General features: G+C 36.1%; 1 protein-coding gene across 4 annotated transcripts in view; it reads left to right on the top strand.

Moving 5' to 3' along the window:
• Positions 1-18,858, top strand: part of OPA1 (OPA1 mitochondrial dynamin like GTPase) — a 52,696-nt gene that overhangs the window by 24,905 nt on the left and 8,933 nt on the right. For all 4 annotated transcript variants that reach the window (XM_084292250.1, XM_084292248.1, XM_084292249.1 and 1 more), the window contains 9 exons: positions 205-281; positions 1,731-1,896; positions 2,460-2,612; positions 3,159-3,267; positions 3,857-3,936; positions 5,270-5,410; positions 6,488-6,604; positions 7,914-8,007; positions 8,466-8,576. In XM_084292250.1, the coding sequence (XP_084148376.1) occupies positions 205-281; positions 1,731-1,896; positions 2,460-2,612; positions 3,159-3,267; positions 3,857-3,936; positions 5,270-5,410; positions 6,488-6,604; positions 7,914-8,007; positions 8,466-8,576 (1,048 nt within the window). The remainder of the gene's footprint in view (positions 1-204; positions 282-1,730; positions 1,897-2,459; positions 2,613-3,158; positions 3,268-3,856; positions 3,937-5,269; positions 5,411-6,487; positions 6,605-7,913; positions 8,008-8,465; positions 8,577-18,858) is intronic.

The following is an 18,858-nucleotide window of genomic DNA, read 5'->3' as shown; positions in this document are numbered from 1 at the left end:
AGAGGCATGCAAGAGATGGGTGGGAAGATGCATGGTAAACCAGGGTAGCTTATGACAAGCACATACATTGTCCAGAACATGATCAGAAGGTACCATTTTAGGCTTAAAGGCCCAAAGAAAAAGTTTTTTGTTACTCTTTACATAAAAATGTGGTCAAACTGTACTTAAAATAAAATCGTATTTCCTGTTTTTCCTTTTGCATAGAATGAACTATTTGAAAAGGCGAAGAATGAGATTCTTGATGAAGTCATAAGTTTGACTCAGGTTACACCAAAGCACTGGTATGATAGCTTTTCTGCTTTTTGGTTGACTAACAGAATTTACTGTTAAAATATAAAGGGTTTACTAATAAAATTATCTGATATAGTTAGGAAACTGTTTTTCTTAGGACAATGTATTATTATTTCTTTTCTCGGTGTAGAAGTGTCCAGATTCACAAATACCTGTAGAATCCATTGACAAAAATTATATAATGCCAGTTAATGCTTTGTTTTGTTGTTTCAATATACAGTATAATTAACAATAGATATTTTTATGATTCTCTTGAAAGATCTATTGAGATGAAAGGGAATGGTCATGTTGAAGATGCTCATTTGAAGTCAATAATTCCGTTTAGCTTCCTGTTTTGGGCTTACCAGCGTGCATGTCAAAATAATACATAGCGCCTTGTCGAGGGGAAGAAATGATTTGTGTCCCTGTGAATTGGAGACTTCTAAGTTGAAAGATGATATAATTCTTGTCTGTAAAAACAGCTGTCTCCTTGGTAGACAAAACAAAGTACCACCTTTCTATGCTACCCTACTTCTCTGTAAGGCACACTTAGGTATGAGAAAGAGAGAACTTACCCTAAGTATTTTAAGTGTAGCATCACTTCATAGTAAAGTCACTCTACATGCAGTCTTAGAGGAGCATGGCCAATGAAAAGGATTACTTTGACAGCCTGTTTCATAACAGGCAATTACAAAGTTTCCTTTAATGCCTTTGCCTTCAGTGACCTGAATTGAACTGGCACTTGGTTATTGATTAATAACCAAGGTAATATGTCTGGCACTTAATGTCATTAAATAAGTCCAGGCATGCAATTATGATCAGAGAAGAGTGGTGTAAGTACTGTATTAGTCTGGATTCCTCTTCTAGTCCAAATATAATGCAGTTTTGCCATTTTGGTATTTGCTGCTATTTTCTATGTAATAGGTGCTAAAGTTCATTTTGTGTTGTGGATTGGGTAGGTTGAACTTCTCAACTTGATTCATTATTTATCAAATCTGGGATGTTTGTTGGCATGTCCCCTCCCCACCCCCAAAAAAAAAGTTCAGAATACAACAGAAACAAACCCCACGTGCTTTGTTATGGGAGTGTGGACTTCTAAGTCAAATCATTTCAATACTTTACGGTCTGACCCGTTAACATTCCCCCACCTGCCATGCATATGGACACACACAGTTTGCATGGTTATACTGTTAGAGTTAAAATGTGCAAGAAACCCTTATTGTGCAGTAGGAGCCAAAAGTCTTGTTGAAGTGAACTTCTGAAGCTGTCTTTTCTACCAAAAACATTGTGTAGCTCCGTCCGTAATTCCAGCTGGGTTTGGGTTGAAGTTGTGCACTGGCGTTAAGGAGTATTTCCTGTGGTCTGTAGTCCTTTGTCAATGTTTCTGCAAAATTGAATGCACACCATTTAGACGGTTTTGTTTTGGAAGCCATTATAGATATTATAACTTTCTATTTTAGGGAAGAGATTCTTCAGAAGACATTATGGGAGAGGGTATCTACACACGTGATTGAGAATATCTACCTTCCAGCAGCACAGACCATGAACTCAGGGACATTTAACACAACTGTGGACATCAAACTGAAGCAGTGGACTGACAAGCAACTGCCTAATAAAGCAGTAGAGGTTAGAATTTAAGTGGATTAAGATATTTCAGCTCTGTAAATAAAGCTGTGCTTCATTTTCCTTTTTACAATGCCTTTTATTTAAAATTAAAAAATATATATCTGTGTAAAGTTTGTTAAAATGCAAGCGTAGGTCCAGAGAAGTAAACTGATGGTTTGAAAGTCTATTTGCAGTTCTTACCAGCTTACATGTCAGAGAAGGCTAGCACAGTCGTGATGTCAAGAAGAACGTACAGCATGAACATCATATTTTGTTCTTCTGACAAATTTCTCTGTTAAAACAGAAGAAAAAAAAGCTTAAACAGCTCCTTTGAACTAGGTATGTTCATATTTTATAGGTGTATGCAAGTTTAACAGAATTCAACTTGCAACATAATGAAGTAAACTTCAGTGTTGACGTTGTAGTAATGGATAAGACAGCAAAGGAAAAGTCAGTGACTTATGATTGTACTTTGCTTTCAGAATGTATGCAAATTGTTGTAGGAACTATAGTAAATGTTCCTTCACAGGTTGGTGCATGGTATAGTGGTCTGCTTCAGTAGGTGTTGTCTTCTGACTTTCTAGGTTGCATGGGAGACATTGCAAGAAGAATTTTCCCGTTTCATGACAGAACCCAAAGGAAAAGAGCATGATGATATCTTTGATAAACTGAAACAAGCTGTCAAAGAAGAAAGTATTAAGCGACATAAATGGAATGAGAGAGCAGAGGATAGTCTGGTATAATGTAGTGGGTTTTTCATACTATTGCTAAGTGCTGTTGAAATCATTTGACTTAAGTTGCATGTTCAGTACTTTTGTATTCTTTAAATGTGAGAATTGTTCAGTATTACAGTATTAGCTTATTTGCTCTGTTAAGTATAGCCACATAAAACAACAAAATTTTATTGCCATTTTTATAGATTCCACAATCTAGTGGGACTTCATGTTGTCTGTTGCATTTTTTTAATATTTTTTTTTAACATTACTTATGCTAGGCTATACCAAAGGGTCAAATTAAAGGCACAAGAAAATATTTTTGTTAGTGCTTGGAAAACTGCCTTTTGGATAAATCATGTGTGTCCAGTAAATGCTGTTGTTGTGGACATCAAAAAGTGAAGAGGATATCAGAATTAGTTCTGTGTTGCTATATTGCTTTTTTGTGGTTTTGCATTTTTTTTTTGGCTTTTTGGTTGTTTTTTTGTTTGTTTGTTTGTTTTGTTTTTGTTTTTACTAAATCCTGAATAAATTACTTATTTTATGCTAAAAAGATGTTCTGTATTGCAGCGAGTGATCCAGCACAATGCCTTAGAAGATCGGTCGATATCGGATAAACAGCAGTGGGATGCAGCTATTCACTTCATGGAAGAGACGCTCCAAAGTCGCCTCAAAGACAGTGAGTTGTGCGATGTATTCTAGTCATGTTCTTTTTAATCTGGGCCAATTTTCTCATCACTGCAGTTGTGCTCATACAAAATCTTGCGCTGAGATAGTAGAGACAGTTTAAAGTGGCGCTGATAGTGATGCAAATACTGGTCAAAATGCAGCCTGAATAAGCTAGTAGTGTTCTTCCTTTTGTAACAAATAAGGCAACCAGTAGATAAATGATAGAGAGATAGAGAATCAAAAAATGGCACAGAAATATATAAGAGGATTGCATAAATTTAGGAAAATGGTTGGTCCAATTATGGTTATCAAGTATAATTAATTTTGATGCAAGTTGCAACAAGTAAGATTTGAAACTCATGACTTGGAACGTGGAAGCTGTAAAGAAGGCTGTCTTAGTGGAGAGATGGCACGTTTCTTGTATATTTCCTTGAAATATCTACCAGTGCCCATTGGCAGTCATTTTAAAATATTAATTAAAAAAAATACCTGACTCATGGCACAAAATATCCATTCTTCATCTCGAGTCTATCTTTAGAACTGTAAATTTGGCTGTTTGCATATATTTCATGTGATAATATCATGTTTCTTTTCTTTAGCTGAATCTGTTATTGAAGATATGGTGGGTCCAGACTGGAAAAAAAGGTGGATGTATTGGATAGGCCGCACCAAAGAACAGGTAAAAAGAAGAGGGACAGGGGAAGAATATAAAGAAAAAAAAAAAGTAAAGGTAAAAAATAGAAAGAAAAAAAAAAAGTTCCTTACATTTAGAAAACTTTGATTGTTACTAGGTCAGTTTTCAAAAATACCAACCCTCTTCACAGAATTTAAGATTTCAAAAACACTCTTAGGTTTAAATACTTTGTGATTGTTCTTGCTTTTAATTAAGTTTTAATTATTACACCATCTAGATTTCTATATATTTGTTTCATCTTAAGATAGATACTGGTTTGTAAACTGTCTTCTTCAGTTGAATTACATCTGTACTATTATACTATTGACCTGGATTTTATTCTTTCAGTAAAGAGAAACTGATGAAAACAGGGTGGAAGTCACTTTTAAGCAGAAGTCTTGTGCAGTTTTCTATTGTGCTCCATTTGGATTTCATTGATATGTGATAGCATTATCACTGGTGTTGTCACAGTTGTATGTTCTAATTGACTGTTTTCATCATAACCACTCTTCTCATTTACTCTTTTGGAATTTGCTTCTTTTGAATAGCACCTTCCTTTCAGTGCCCAGTGATGATGGGCTTTTTATGTTACTTTTTCTAGATATTTCTCAAACTGAATCATACTTTAAAGAAGTAAGTAAAATTTAACAGAATACACTAGAAAGTAATTTGTTTCAGAGGAAGGAGTTTTACAGTCAACTGTGCAGCCAGGTATGGGAGAAAGACAGTCATTTCAGCCTAACTTACTTGAATTTAATGAACAACAACTTAAAGATATAGTCTGGTGAGCTAAAGACCATAAAGACTTCTTGCTAGCTGATAAGCAAAGCTGACAGTTCTCACTGGTGTCAGAAAGCCTATGGTCTGGTTTTTGTTCTGATTATTTTTTTCTCCTCCAGTTAGTATCAAAATAAAATGGCACAAAATTTCTTGTAAATTTTTGGCTGTATGTCTACTGCAGGGGGCAGATACAGTTCAAAACTAAACAGGAGTTTGCAGAGCAGCAGAATCATGTAATTAATTATTGTGAATGTGAACCACACTAGCTGATACTCCTGAAGAGGAAAGAAGGCTAACAGCTTTGATTTTTTTTTTCTAACCTTCCATTCCTCTCCTATAATTCTGTGCATAATGAACAGGAAAAAAAAAATAGAAAATTAGCCATTTAAAGTTACTTTGTATTAGATGTCTGTACACAAATACACTTTTGGATCACATAAATGTAATAGTGTCAGAGGTATTTGACACTGGCTTATTAGGAGATAGATTGTTTATTGAGGAGGTGATTATGATCTCCAAATCTATAATAATCAGTTCCAACTAATTATTCTTATCCTAGAATATTCGTAATGAAACAAAAAATGAACTTGAGAAGTTAATCAAATGCAATGAAGAACATGCAGCTTATCTGGCAAATGATGAAGTGACAACTGTCAGAAAGAATCTTGAAGCAAGAGGAATAACAGTGGACCCCTGTCTGGTAAGATGCCATTGTGATAAAACATATGGAAGCTCCCTATGAACATTTGGATGTTCTTTCTAGATAGTATACAAAGGATTGTGTCTAAATACTGAGTTTGTAGTCCAGATGTTTGCAAATGGATTACTAATGACTGCTTGCACGCAATTCACACACTTCTGTTGGCTGTCAGACAAGTGCAGTACAACACTGTGGAATCTGTCAGTTCAGACTGAACTCAGAATCTGCTGAGCAGATTTTCTCACCAGCAGCACAGGCCTGAATTGTGACAAGGCTTGTTTAAAATTATTGTTCATATGTTATACAGTGGAATCAAGGCCCGTATGAGCAAGATATGATAAAAACATGTTGCACATTCCTAAGCTTTCATTGTGGTTGTATATACAGTTCATAATTACATCCAAGAGAGGGGAATTTTGTAAAAACACTTGCAAAATGCAGTTTTATTAGAGTGCCCTGAGGGAATGTAATGTGGGTTTAAAACGTTCTGTAAAATGATTTATCTTTTTGCAGTGTAAGGCTCTTAACTATAATTAGACCTTTTATCTAATTAAAGATTAATTTTTAACTACATGAAAATTCAAACAATAAGTAATAGATGTGGATGTTTTAACAGTGATTTTTTTTCTGCAGTAACTTTAGCTACATCTTTGATATTCATGCGTGTGTTTATTCACAGTAGAAAAGTTATATAAATAACTGTTGCCTGTTTCTTATATAGCATTTATCATCTCTCAGTTTTAAAGGTCAGCATAGTAATCCACATCTGCTGTATGAGTGCTAAGCAACTAATTTTTTTTAACAGCCTTGTTTTCTAAGTGTGTTTAATTTTGAAGAACTAGAACATAAATATGGAGAAAATGAAGAAAATATATCCATTTTTGTTTATATAAGACCCATTAAATATTTCTCTGTGCTTTAATCTGGTTTAACTAGCAAATTAATTTGCATGACTCAAAAATGTATTCTCAATGTTAAGGTGAAGATTGCATCATGCCAAGAGCAGCATAATTTGTCATATTCTGTAGTATATAATTTATAAATATATTTAAGTACTGTTTGTTTTTTTTTTTCTAGATAAAAGACACATGGCACCAAATTTATAGAAGATATTTCCTGAAGACTGCTTTGAACCACTGCAACCTTTGTCGAAGAGGTTTCTATTACTATCAACGGCATTTTGTGGACTCAGAGGTAAAATGTAGGACTGATACACATTAAAGTTTTGCTTAAAATTTTCAGTTAAGTTGAAAACCTCCCACAAATACTTTAAACTAGTATAAGATTTCTTTTGTATCCTTTATCTTAATGTAGCTGGTAATCTTGGATGTTTTCTGTGAGGCTTGTGATTTATTAAAATTCCACCCTGGTGGTAATTATATAAAATGACCACTAGAGGTCACATACGAACTCAGCATCTGCGAATTTGTCAATGTGTATTGCAAATACACTGTTAAAAGCAGTATTGTACAGCTATTGATATCTTGTTGGCATCCATTTTTCCCACTTTTACATTGATATTTGTTTTCTTTATTGGTACTAAATGATCAGTGAAAGCTTTAAGTAAAGGTGTTTTTTTATGAAATAAGCATGGTAAATAAGTGTTTAGAGTTGATGCTTGGAACCTCATGTGATCAACAGGGGAGAAAAGCAACTGGAGCTTACAACTGGCTGGTTGTAAATAATTATCTTTTCTGTTAAACGACTTTCCCATTTTCTAAAGCCAAACTTGTACAACAAATGACCGTATGCACAAAGTAACACAAAGAAAATAATATGCAGTTTTTTACTTCTGTATTTTAAATCAAAGAGAAATTACTGAAAGAGTGGAGCTCCTGACTTTCTGTGGAGTTTTATTTTGCTTTTAAATGAGAAACAACTATCCTCATGGAGCCAGAAATCTTTACTGCTGCAGAAATATCTTTGTCTCTGAGAGACAACAGAATGAGATTGTAGGGTACAAAGCTGCCACTCTGTGATGTCCAGCCACCTGTCCCCCCCCCCTTTTTTTTTTTGTCTTTTAAGGTGTCCTTAATGTGATATTAGTTCTCCTAGCAAGTGTAGAAACTGTCTCTTCTGTTGTTAATTAATACAGCCCTTGCTCCAACTCTGTCTTCAGAAGCATTTGGCAGACAGGGAGTTACAATATGGAATTCAGCTGTTGTCTTTCAGTGTGTTATGAACAAGTATGGTGTTTCAGTGAGTATTAGGTCATTCTCACAACCTTGCTTATAGGATGTGTAAACTTTCTTTATTATATCCCTTAATATGTCAGTTTCTGTTGAAAAATGAAATTAATAGATTGAAAAGAGATTTAATACACATACACTGTATTAAATAGGGCTGATATGTTTTTTAAGATGTATATTTGTTTCTTTGTTACTTCCAGCAGTTATTCTGTGGGATTTTTATGTGAGATCAGGATGTGTATACGTAGGGCCTTGTAAGTGTAGGATATTTACTGGACATCAAGGGTCTGACAGTACGACTTCCTTCGTTTCAGCTCGAATGCAATGATATTGTCCTCTTCTGGCGAATTCAGCGAATGCTGGCAATTACAGCAAATACGCTGAGGCAGCAGCTTACTAATACTGAAGGTAAGGCTCACAGTGAATTGAGGTGTTTGAATTTAAAAAAAAACAAATTTTTTTTTTTTTTTTTAGCATTCCTCTAGCTCTCTGTTCCTTTCATGCTCAGCATGACTGACTGGCTGATTTTTATGTCCTGGTTGGGTAATTAAAGAATGTAAAGTAACTAAAATTTGACATTTCATTTACGTTAAATTAGAGTGATTAATGATTTACATTAAATTAGAATGATTTAATGTAAATGGAATGTCAAATAATTAAGATACTTTCCAGTTTAAAGTATTTTCAGCTTATCTGATGCCAATTGTCTATTTTTCCAAGCAGAAAAAAAAATCAATAAATAGTGACTACATTTTTCTTTCTCAAGTCAATGTTGCTATATATTTTAATTTTAAAATATTTGATATTTTTAAAAAAATGTAGCTGCAGAAGTGCTATTGCTCACCCCTCCTTTGTTTTTCCAACAGTAAGACGCTTGGAAAAGAATGTAAAGGAAGTGCTTGAAGATTTTGCTGAGGACAGTGAAAAAAAGGTTAAGCTCCTAACTGGCAAAAGGGTCCAGCTTGCAGAGGATCTCAGTAAGTACCTGTTTTATAGTCTTCGGGAAGTAGCTTGAAGTGAAACAGATTCCAATCTCTGTCCCTATGAATGGGAAAGTAAGGTTAAGAACACCTAATGCTGTGTGGCTCACTCACGTACTACTGTTTTGTAAGTATTACAAATGGATTATTATTTTTTAATATAGTCAGATCTTACTGATTTAAATGTGGACATGGGCAGTAAAATGTGATAGAAGAACATAATTTACACTAGATGTATACTCACTGATATAAATACATTGCACCAGTATATTGAGAAATATAGTTAAAACACAGTAATGTCATAAAGGGTGGGTGCTGTTTTTCTGGTACGATACGGTTAATCCACACCTCTGAGACCTACCTGTCTCTGGGTCATTCGGTCTTGACTATATAAGCAGGATTTGATCACACATACTTTTAATCATTGGGTGCCTCCCACAGATAATGCTGACACATTTAACACAGATTAGTTGGAAGTGCCTTTGACTTCCTGACCAGCTGTTTTTAGTCCTTGCATACAGAACCAAAACCTGTCAGCTTATTAAACTAAGATGACAGTTATATTGAGAGACAAAACAAGGAAGAAAATCTAGCAGATTTAACCTTCTGGAAGGACTACAGTTAGTGTAGTGATTTGAGTCACTCAGGAAGTATTACGGAGTTCTGTTGTTAATATATTAAGTTCTTAAACAGTGAAAGGTTTGAAGGGGACAGTCGAGGCTGGGGTACTACTTGTGCTAGCTACCTTCACATCTATTGAGGTTTAGACAGACTTGTAGCTGCTGGGGCTTCCTTTGCACATGCCTTGTTTCCTTGGCAGCATTCTGCTATTATTCTGTGAGGCTTCCACTCAGACCATCTCTGTACACTCAGACTGGCAGGGGAAAAAAAAAAAAATGTTATGCAAAAGGAGAAAAAAAAAAGTTTGTGATAAGTAAAAATCCATGTGAATACATAAATATCTGTATTTGGAGATTGCAGATTGTTGTTATTGAAATCTCAATCAATTACAGTATTTGTCCTTTAGGTGTTGCTGTAGTAGTTCAGAATTGTATGTAGGAGTTGTAGTGAATCTAGGACAAATGATCTGTCTATTAGGCTGTTTGGTCTCTGCAATAGCTAGTGTGACTATCTAAGGTTTATTATAGGTCCACAACTCTCTCCACGCATCCTGTATTGCTTTTGAAATCCTGTATCAGCCTTCTTGTAGCCATTCTTTTGGATGGAAAGTATTTTACAAAATAAGGTTTCCCCCTTGCCTTCCTGCCAATGTTGAGGTAAAACTAGTGGTGACCTGTACAGTGAAGCATAGATATTTAATGAGGTAGTGGTCTCCTTTTATTACCGAACACTGCTGTTTGCTTTCTGACAAATTGACTTGGAATTTTTGTGTTGTCGGTTTTACTTCTCACCAGCATCGGGAATAATGTTCAATTTCAAAGCAGTAATGGCTGGAGTTTTTATTTTATAAACTCAGACTAGACCTGTAGGAGCACACTGTGTGATTATAAACATAGGTATCCGTGTTTTAGTATGCATGCTTCAACTTTGTAGTATGTATTTCATAAATTACCATCTAGCTAAAACACCATCATTGCACCAAATTTCTTTAGATTCAGGAGGTCACAGATCCCAGGCACATTTTTCTAATGAAATAATCATTATTCGGTGCAAAATGATGTATGATGACATGCTCTGTTTTATTGTACCTATGGGAAGATTTTAAAACCACCACTGATTAGCTCTGTTAGTCAAATCAGCAATGTTCTCTCTACTTTCTGCATGCTTTTATTGCTAAGTGGTGATAATTTTTATGGACAAATGACAAGGAAAGGGGATTTCTGTGCCTTTCCCATAGTGAATAGAGTGCTTGTCTCTGTTGCAATTTTTTATACTCCCGAGTACGACTTTGATAGCATAATGCATTGAACTCTCAGGTGGCTTTACAAGTAATTTCATTCTTACAGCATTGAGTGGTGATCAGAACTCTGCTTAAGGAAAGAAAGTACTCAGTCCCACAATGCACATTCATAGAGTATTTGTATTTTAATTAGGAATGGAAGGGATCTACGGTGTCATAAAGTCTAGTCTCCCTCTTTTGTAGACAGCTGTGTTTATATAATCCATCTTCTTCATTTATTTTGAGCTCCATCTTTAAACTGGTTGACTTTTGGAGGCTTGCTATTCATACTGAAAACCTGTTCCAGTATATCATTCCTCTGATAGTTACGAACTGTCTTTTAATTTCCATTGTAAATTTGTTAATATGAGGCTCTGCTTGTTAATAGAGTTTCCTATCAGAAAGCTCTATAAACTCTATATAAATCTAACTTCTTTATGTAACTGAGGTTGGGATGCTTCTTTTTGATACTGATGATATGGCAATCCTGCCTTACTTTTGTCTGTCAGCTTTTTCATGTTGAAGCACTGAAAGTGTTTTACTGTTCATTCAAGATATTGTTTGATGGCAAACTGTTTATTACATGGCAACCCAATCTCATAATGAGAGCTCACATAAGTCTCAGAACTTACTTCAGCAGGTTTTGTCTATATTCTGCATCCTGGAATTGTATTTCAACCTCAGTGAATTTTCCTTGACAGCCTTTAGGTCCTGAGTCTTGCTGCCTTTCTGTGTTTATTTCAAACAGTTTCTGACAAATTACACGTTTTGTAATGTACTGAAGGTTTTCTTCTAATAGAGGCCTTTATCTGTTATGGGCTCCTCCCCAGGAGTATCATTTTGATACTAGTGCCAGTGAACGAATACTAAGTTTATGGAAATAAAGAAGCCCTAGGACAGGAGACATCTGGAAGAAGGGGTTATAAAATATAAAAAGAGGCAGAGCAGAAGGTGAATAGCTGAATTGGGAAAAAGTGACTTTAAAAACTTTTCAATTCCTCCATTCTTAGAGATTAATAGCTTTTGAAAGAGGCCTGCAGTGGGTGTACCCCAGAGTCTTGCCCCTAGCAGTGAGCAGGTATGGGTACCTAAGGAAAAGCGTAAGAACAGGTTAAACATACAGCAGTGCTTCTCTAGTGTGGTCTTTCACCAATCTGTGGTTCCAAGATTCCTAATCCTGAGGTAATATCTTTGTGATTAATAGCCCTTCATGATTTTTCCCCCTGTGAATTTCTGTAATTGCTTTTTGAACTCATGTAAACTTTGGCATCTGCAACATCCTGTGGCAATTAGTTCCAGAGTTTAACTACACATTGTGTGAAAAAGTACTTCCTTTTGTTTGTTTCTGAGCCACCTGCCAGTTTCATTTGGTTTTCCTTAGTCCTTGCACTGTGAAAAACATTCAGTAATCTTTCTCCCTTCATTTTTTGTGCCTCTTATGACTTCACAGATGCTTATGCTACCAGCACTTGCTCTTCTTTTTCCTGGTTGAAAAATCTCATATGTAGTTGCTCCTTGCAAGGACATTGGCAGGGCTTGTTGAAATCATGAAACACCCTTTGTAGTTCTACTAAAACCTTTTTGAATTGAAAGAGCAGGCCTGCACACAATATTTGAGCTGTACCTGCCTTCTAGATGTGTACAGTTATATTATGATGCTTTCTGGTTTTTATTCTGGTCTTTTACTAATAATTAGTAAGTCTGTTCCCTTTCTTGACTGCTTCTTAGCAATGAGCTGATGATTGCACAGGGCTACCTGTTACAACCCCAGGTTATTTTGTGAGAAGTAACAGCCAGTCCAGAGTCCATCAGCCTAGTCGTTTTCCATGCTGTATTCAAAACTGTAGAGATAATTGAGATTTGTTTGTTTTGCTGAGGATGTGGAAACAAGAGGAAACTGCTGGCTGTCTCTTGCTTGTATAACTGGGTACTTGAGGCATATTCAGCAGTCCGTAGGAACCTCTTCTAATGTAGTTGTTTACAATCTCCCTCGCAACTCTGGTGCAATATCTGTCTTGAAGTTCTTCACTGAAGTTGTCTGTCAGTTGAAAATCGTAGCCAGGTCTTTCACCCTGTGTTGACTTATCAGCAACAACAAGATTTATATTTGCGTTCCAGTTCATAGATGCTTCTAGATTGTGCTGGCTGCCAAAGGACAAAGTATTTTGATATGAAACTTATGTTATACAGACCTTGGTATTTTGCTATATGCTTAGCTAAATCAGTATCTTAAATACATCATGTGTTAGGTTCTGTAAGAAGTAAAATAGGGTAAAGTGAGCTAAAAGTATTATGGCAAACATTAATCTTTTGAAGGAGAATTTCCGCTCATAAAAATGTCAGGACTGCATTATTTTTATTGCATGCTCTAAAGCACTGCTTGTGTCTTCTTTTTTTTTTTGCTGTTTTTTTCATAATAGAAACTACAGAATAGCAACTATAATAGAAATATTCTATAGATCAGAGCAAAATTGATGACTTGAATAAATCTAAACTTTCTGCAGATGACTACATAGTATGGCTACTTTTGTTTTTGTTGAACAACCAGTGAAGGGCTTCCCAGAACTATCTGTTTTCAGAATGCCACTCTGCTTGGACTTGCTTCTTTTCTGTAGAAGGCCAAAGCAAGCTTCCTCAGTAGCATGAGCTTTGTACAGTACTTCAATTGCTTTACACCTTTTCCAACACAAGATGGCAATGATTGGCCTTTGTGGGAGTGGGAAGGATTAGCGTGGCAGCAGAGCTGGTGCCAAGCCTTCCTCCCTGGTTACTATTTCTTGTTTATTGATGCATGCACATAGCATACGCAGTGGGCATTTGTTGCTTGGATAATAGCTTTTTTTCCTCTGGGGGAAGATGCCTAGCCTTGTCCCTCTTGTTTTCCACACTCTGATATTTTTTGTTTTGTTTTGTTTTTCTTTTATATATGAAGATTACAATTTATAAAGATTGTAAGGGATGATAATTTTTTCTCAGATATATAATTCTCGTTAGCAAATGTATGGCAAGCTTTAGTTTAATAAGCTTTGTTACTAAATAACTGTTAAAATCTGAATACTTTAATCATTTTGGAAAGGAAATAGGATCTTCCAGTATTTTATCCTAAATCTGAGCTACAATTGCAGTAGCATTTAAAACACGCTAGGTGGTGCACGTGTACATTGTATTCTTAAAGCGGATCCTACTTTCAGGCCACCAACAGGAGCTTTGCCATTTACTTCAATGGAGACAAAATACTTTACTGAGACTAAGAAAATATGCACATGATCTATCTTCCCTTATTTCCTTTCCTTTATTCCTTTCAAACAGATAAAATAAAATGCAAAGGTATTGTTTATGGAAAAAAATATTTCTGTACAGGATAATCACACAGAAGGACAGTACACATAAAGCATCTTTCCTAGGCCAGCATGCTATTCATTCAGTGTCATGTTTCCTCACAAGCTAAAAAGCACAGAAAGAAAACACAGAACTTCACTAAATTATATGTAAAACCATGTGCGTTTCCGTGGGGTGAGTCACTGGCAGAAAGTGGGAAGAAGCTTGCAGAATGCCTGTGGAAATTGGATCCAGAAATTACTAGGTATGAATGTGAAGGGGTCAGCCTCTGAGTTCATTTGTCAGTAATATTGACACCTGTACAGGTGTTCTGGGCTAGCTGAGACTTCATTCTGCACAAAAGCCTTTTGAAACTTGTAAGCAGTGAGCCCTCACATGAAGAAATGAGAGTCCTTAGCTTAGGGCAATTTGTTTAAATTCTGTTATACATTTGTAATGTGGAAAATATAACAATTTGTAGAACTTTATTTTTTTTGTAGAGTAGAGCATACAAAAACTAATAAACCAGTGTTGTAGTAAAATACTTTCAAGTTTGACATCTAAAACCATTGCTTAGTAGTTCACACACAAAATCCTTAACATACTACTTCTTGTGTTGAATCCATTACAGTTGAGTGCAAACCTTGCAGTTGTGCTGTGCTGCACTCTATTTTGCAAGCTGTCTTTGAGCATGAATGATTTAATATCACATACATAATACGCTGTAATTCAGTTAGCTAACAGAAGTTCAGGTTGGTACTTTCAAATTGCTGACTCAGGATCTGGGATTTCTGTGATGTATTTGGCTAAGCTGAGTGGGCTCTGTTATGTCTGTTGTATGCAGCAAACTGATTTAGATCCAAGTGAATCTCCTTTTTTCATTATTCATTTATGTGAAGTTGAGGATAAAGTCTATGAGCAGTACTTTGCAGATAATGACTTGCTCTGTGGTTGTTGCTTTTTTTTGTTTTTTGTTTTTTTTTTTCTCCTTTCATTGCTCTTAGCCACAGAATAAAAATGCTATGTGAAACTATTCCTATGTTGTGGTCATTACTGTAGCCTAATTAAATTTCAGTCCTTTGAGATGACTGTCAACAGTATTTTGATTTTACCTCTGTCCTATGTGACATTGTTGATTACATATGCTCATGACTTAGCATTGACTTGGCTTTCTAAAGCCTTTGCTCCTCTTTTCTTTGCTGTTATGGGCTTCCCCTTTTTTAAAAGGTTAAAAGTTTCATAGGGGAAAAAGCTCAGCTATAGGAAGAAAGTTCTTCTCTCAAACAGGCATATATCAGATAGTTTCCCCTAGAAACCAAAGGCAGACAAAACAGCTCAAAAGGCAGCTGTTAGTAGTCTTTAAATCAATGTTTAAGGTGCTTGTTGAGAAGCAACATGGTTTTCAGTGTTTACAAGAGAGAGGAATAAAAGGTATAATTTTGAAGATATTTAGTTAGAGCCCAGATGTTATCCCTACTGCACAAGGAATTCTCAAAGAAAGGCATAGAAAAAAGGAAAGCATCCTAGGAAATCCAAATGGAGGAGTTATTTTTTAAGAATCTTCAGAATTACAGTTTTGTGCTCTTGTTTTTTTCCATGATGCCTAACGATTGTTTGAGAAGCTACTGCAGTAAAAATGCATTCACTTCGTAGTTGTGAGGAGTTTCACAGAAAGGCAGCATTTCTTCTTTTGCTCCATTCAGCTGGTCATAGCAGTGTTCCTGAGGAGCGTGTAGTTACAGTCTGATCCTGAGCTGACAAGCTTGCACCAGGAGGTGTTGTGGCCTTCTATTCAAACAAAGTCAGAGTGGCCATTCCTCCCTGGGAATCATCAAACACGTCTTCAGGCTCCTAATAAGCATGTGCGGGGTAGCTGCTGTCTTCACAGTCCCCTACCAGCAGCTCCCACCAGGATGCTAGTATGGCCTGCATCTTTTCAGAGGCTGATTGTCACTTCGAACACGTTCATTTCTGCCCACATCTCAATCAGTCAAATAAAGTGCTTGTGTGGGCCATATGTGTCTAATGACTTCAAGATTTACTGGCGGCAGCCCCGTGCAGGTGGCAGTGTGACTCCCGGGCTCCGTGTGAGCTCTGTAGAGGACTTGGAGCTCCATGATGCAGAAAGTCGGGGGCAACACACTTGGAATCAGTCGGTGTATTCGTGTCTTCCAGTTGCCCTCCTTTGAACAAGAGCGAGTCAACAACATGAGACTAAAATACATCCTGTTAATTTAGTAGATTTGCCAACTTGCAGTTACTAGGATAGAATGTAATTAAACTGTTTTTCACATGATTATTGAGTTTAATTCCATGTAAAGAGTTTATGAAATGAACCTAAGTGTGCTTTGGTATGAAAGACCCTGGCTGAATGTTTTATTTTCTTTAAGTTCTGCGGCAGCTGCATGAAACTGATGAATTAGAACCAGAAGAATGTGTAGGATGGTCTCTGTCAAAGTGCAGATAAGGTAGTTCCTGCTTTGTATCATGGCAGAAAGTGCTTTAAAAGCTGCATCTTCTCAGAGAGGGAAGTAATCCTCAAGGGAGAACATCCATCACGTGTAAACCTCCTGTGATGGAGTGATGGTTTACTTAACTTAAGAATCCCAGATGACCAAAGTGCCTCTGCTACAATTCCTTAAAGTTATTGATGAAGAGTTAGGCACTGGTGTCCAGGTTCCGAAACGGATGCTTACAAAGTTCAGCACATTTGTCACTGACGAAGCGAAGTCTATCACTTAAAGTTGATGTTGAAAAATGATGATAAACTGCTGCATGAGTAATGACGTATTTAATCCCTGTTAATCTAGACCTAGATCCACATTTATGGTAATCAACGGCCATTCTTTTCTATGCCAAATTTATTTATTTTTTCCTAAAACGCCCTTAATGATGCAAGGATCAAAATATTTAATTGTACACTATTTTCTTTTCAGTACTGGTTGTTTGAGGGTTGCTATTAATCAAGTCTTGAGTAAGTATTTATTGTGTAGAGATTGCTACTTGTGGAAATGCAAAATTTTAAACTGACTGGTATAGGTATTTGCTTAGAACTAGTATGGAACTGTGGAGTGTTCACTTCAGAACCTCAAGAAATCAGTGAAATGGGTGCTATGCATTTTTAATACTGTAATGGATTCTACTTTGCTTCTAATGTAGAACTGTATACAAATCAATTAATATTTTCAGTTAGGAATGATAATAAACTAAGAAAATCATAGCAGAACAATCTGTTCTTCCTCAGAACATGATGACAAACTTCATTTTTGATGGTCAGAAACTTCATTATTATTGTGATCTAAAAACTTATCACAATCTAATTTTCTGACAGAGTTTCACATAAATATTCCTGATAGCATATTAGATCATTATTTAACTAACTACTGAGTACATTTTACTTTGGGTGGAGAACCAGTGTGTATCAGTTATTTATACTGTTAGTCTCCTTACACTTTCATAGCTCCAAGGGGATGGTAGCCTTTATGTAAGTAATTTACTGTATCATAGCTGTATGTGTCTTTTCTGCATCAGTTAGAAAAAAGTAAATTATTTTACAACACTACATAAATCATTGGGTAGTATTTCTGGTTTGCCTTTACCTTACACTTTTTGCCATTTCCACCCAAAATAATGAATAACATCATGTTCTGATACATGCTAGGTTAATTTTCTTGATTTTGAAATGAAAACTGTGTCTGTAAGTCTGATTCAAGAGGTGAGTCTGGTTTATGAGGTTTCCTTGTCATTCTGCTGCTAAGCTCCTTCTAGCTGTCCAGTAGGCAGCAAAACTAGAATTTGTTGAAAGATTGAGTTATTAGAACAGTTTTAATTAAAAATATGTGGTAGAGACAGAGGACTGGAAGGAGCCCAAGTCCTACCTTGCTACTGCAGACATCATGACTCTCATAAACTCGATTATTAATCTTTATTAAGCTGCATTTGTACGTTAAGCTAACTGTAATGGCAGTAAAGAAATGTATACTAGTCTGTGACCTCACATTTTGCAGTGGTAATATTTAGTTTCTTTTCTGTAGACAAGAGGGACTTGTGTAATAACCTGTAGAAACATCTTGTATAAAGTCAGAAGTCTGCGTAGTTGTCACTTCTGCTTCAGGCACATACCTCTGCTCTATGTTCCTGCCCTGCCAGGGACAGAAAGACTTCGTGCTTACCAGTCTGAAGAGCCCTGGGGACAGCTCCAAGAAATACAGTGAGCTTCTGTTCTGTTTGGCTGAGGAGCAGGGAAATGTGTTGTCGAAGCCATTTCATTAAGCTGCAAAGGTCCCACTTGTGAATCTGGGGCAGCTATAGGTCAAGGCATTGATTGATTGGTAACCTACAGTTTCACCAGCACAATGCACAATTCCCATTTCTGGTGCTAAAAAGCGTTATTAGTAATGCTAAATTAATGTGGCAAAGCTCAATACCTTATAAAAACAGCTGAAGTGTTTTCAGATTAGGTTATCTTCTGCTGCTGCCTGGTTCTCTTTAGTCTGAAATAAAAGTGGTAAATGATAGCTTTGCTCAGATAAAATATGTAGGGGGAATATGATATTAATACTTGCAACAGAAGCAACTTCAGTGATGGCAGGTTTGATTTTTACTTTTATTTTTTCTGTCTAAAATGACAAGATTAAAATTTTATTAGGTTCCTAGAACAGGCTAAATTTACGATCTAATTGATCTTTTCCTGCTTTAGAGGCAGATCCACCTGTAAATAGGGAAAAGAGGAATTCTCACTCTGTATGTATTTGTAAGAAACGGTTTCTCTGTTTTCTCCTGTTAATGCCATGCTGAAGAAAATTTTTCAACCAGGTCAGTTACAGATGAAGTCAGATCTGTGAAAATGAGATTGGAGATCTTAATAGAGGTATTGAAAGATTATGACTGGTGACTTCTCTGGTTCTAGTATTTAAAATAAATATTTCTGAGAGGACACTGAAATACTGTATTTTGTGATGAAAATATCTCACCTGATTCACTTCAGTAGAGTATGTGTCTGTCCTCATCATTGTCTTTCTGGGACTGATAACCAGAGTACACTGATTCTAGATGTCATGC

Source organism: Netta rufina, assembly GCF_964035555.1.
Source record: "Netta rufina genome assembly, chromosome: 9".
In the NCBI taxonomy this organism is placed as follows: Eukaryota; Metazoa; Chordata; class Aves; order Anseriformes; family Anatidae; genus Netta; species Netta rufina.
Note: the sequence above shows the minus strand (reverse complement) of the source record. Positions and strands in the feature narration are given on the sequence as shown.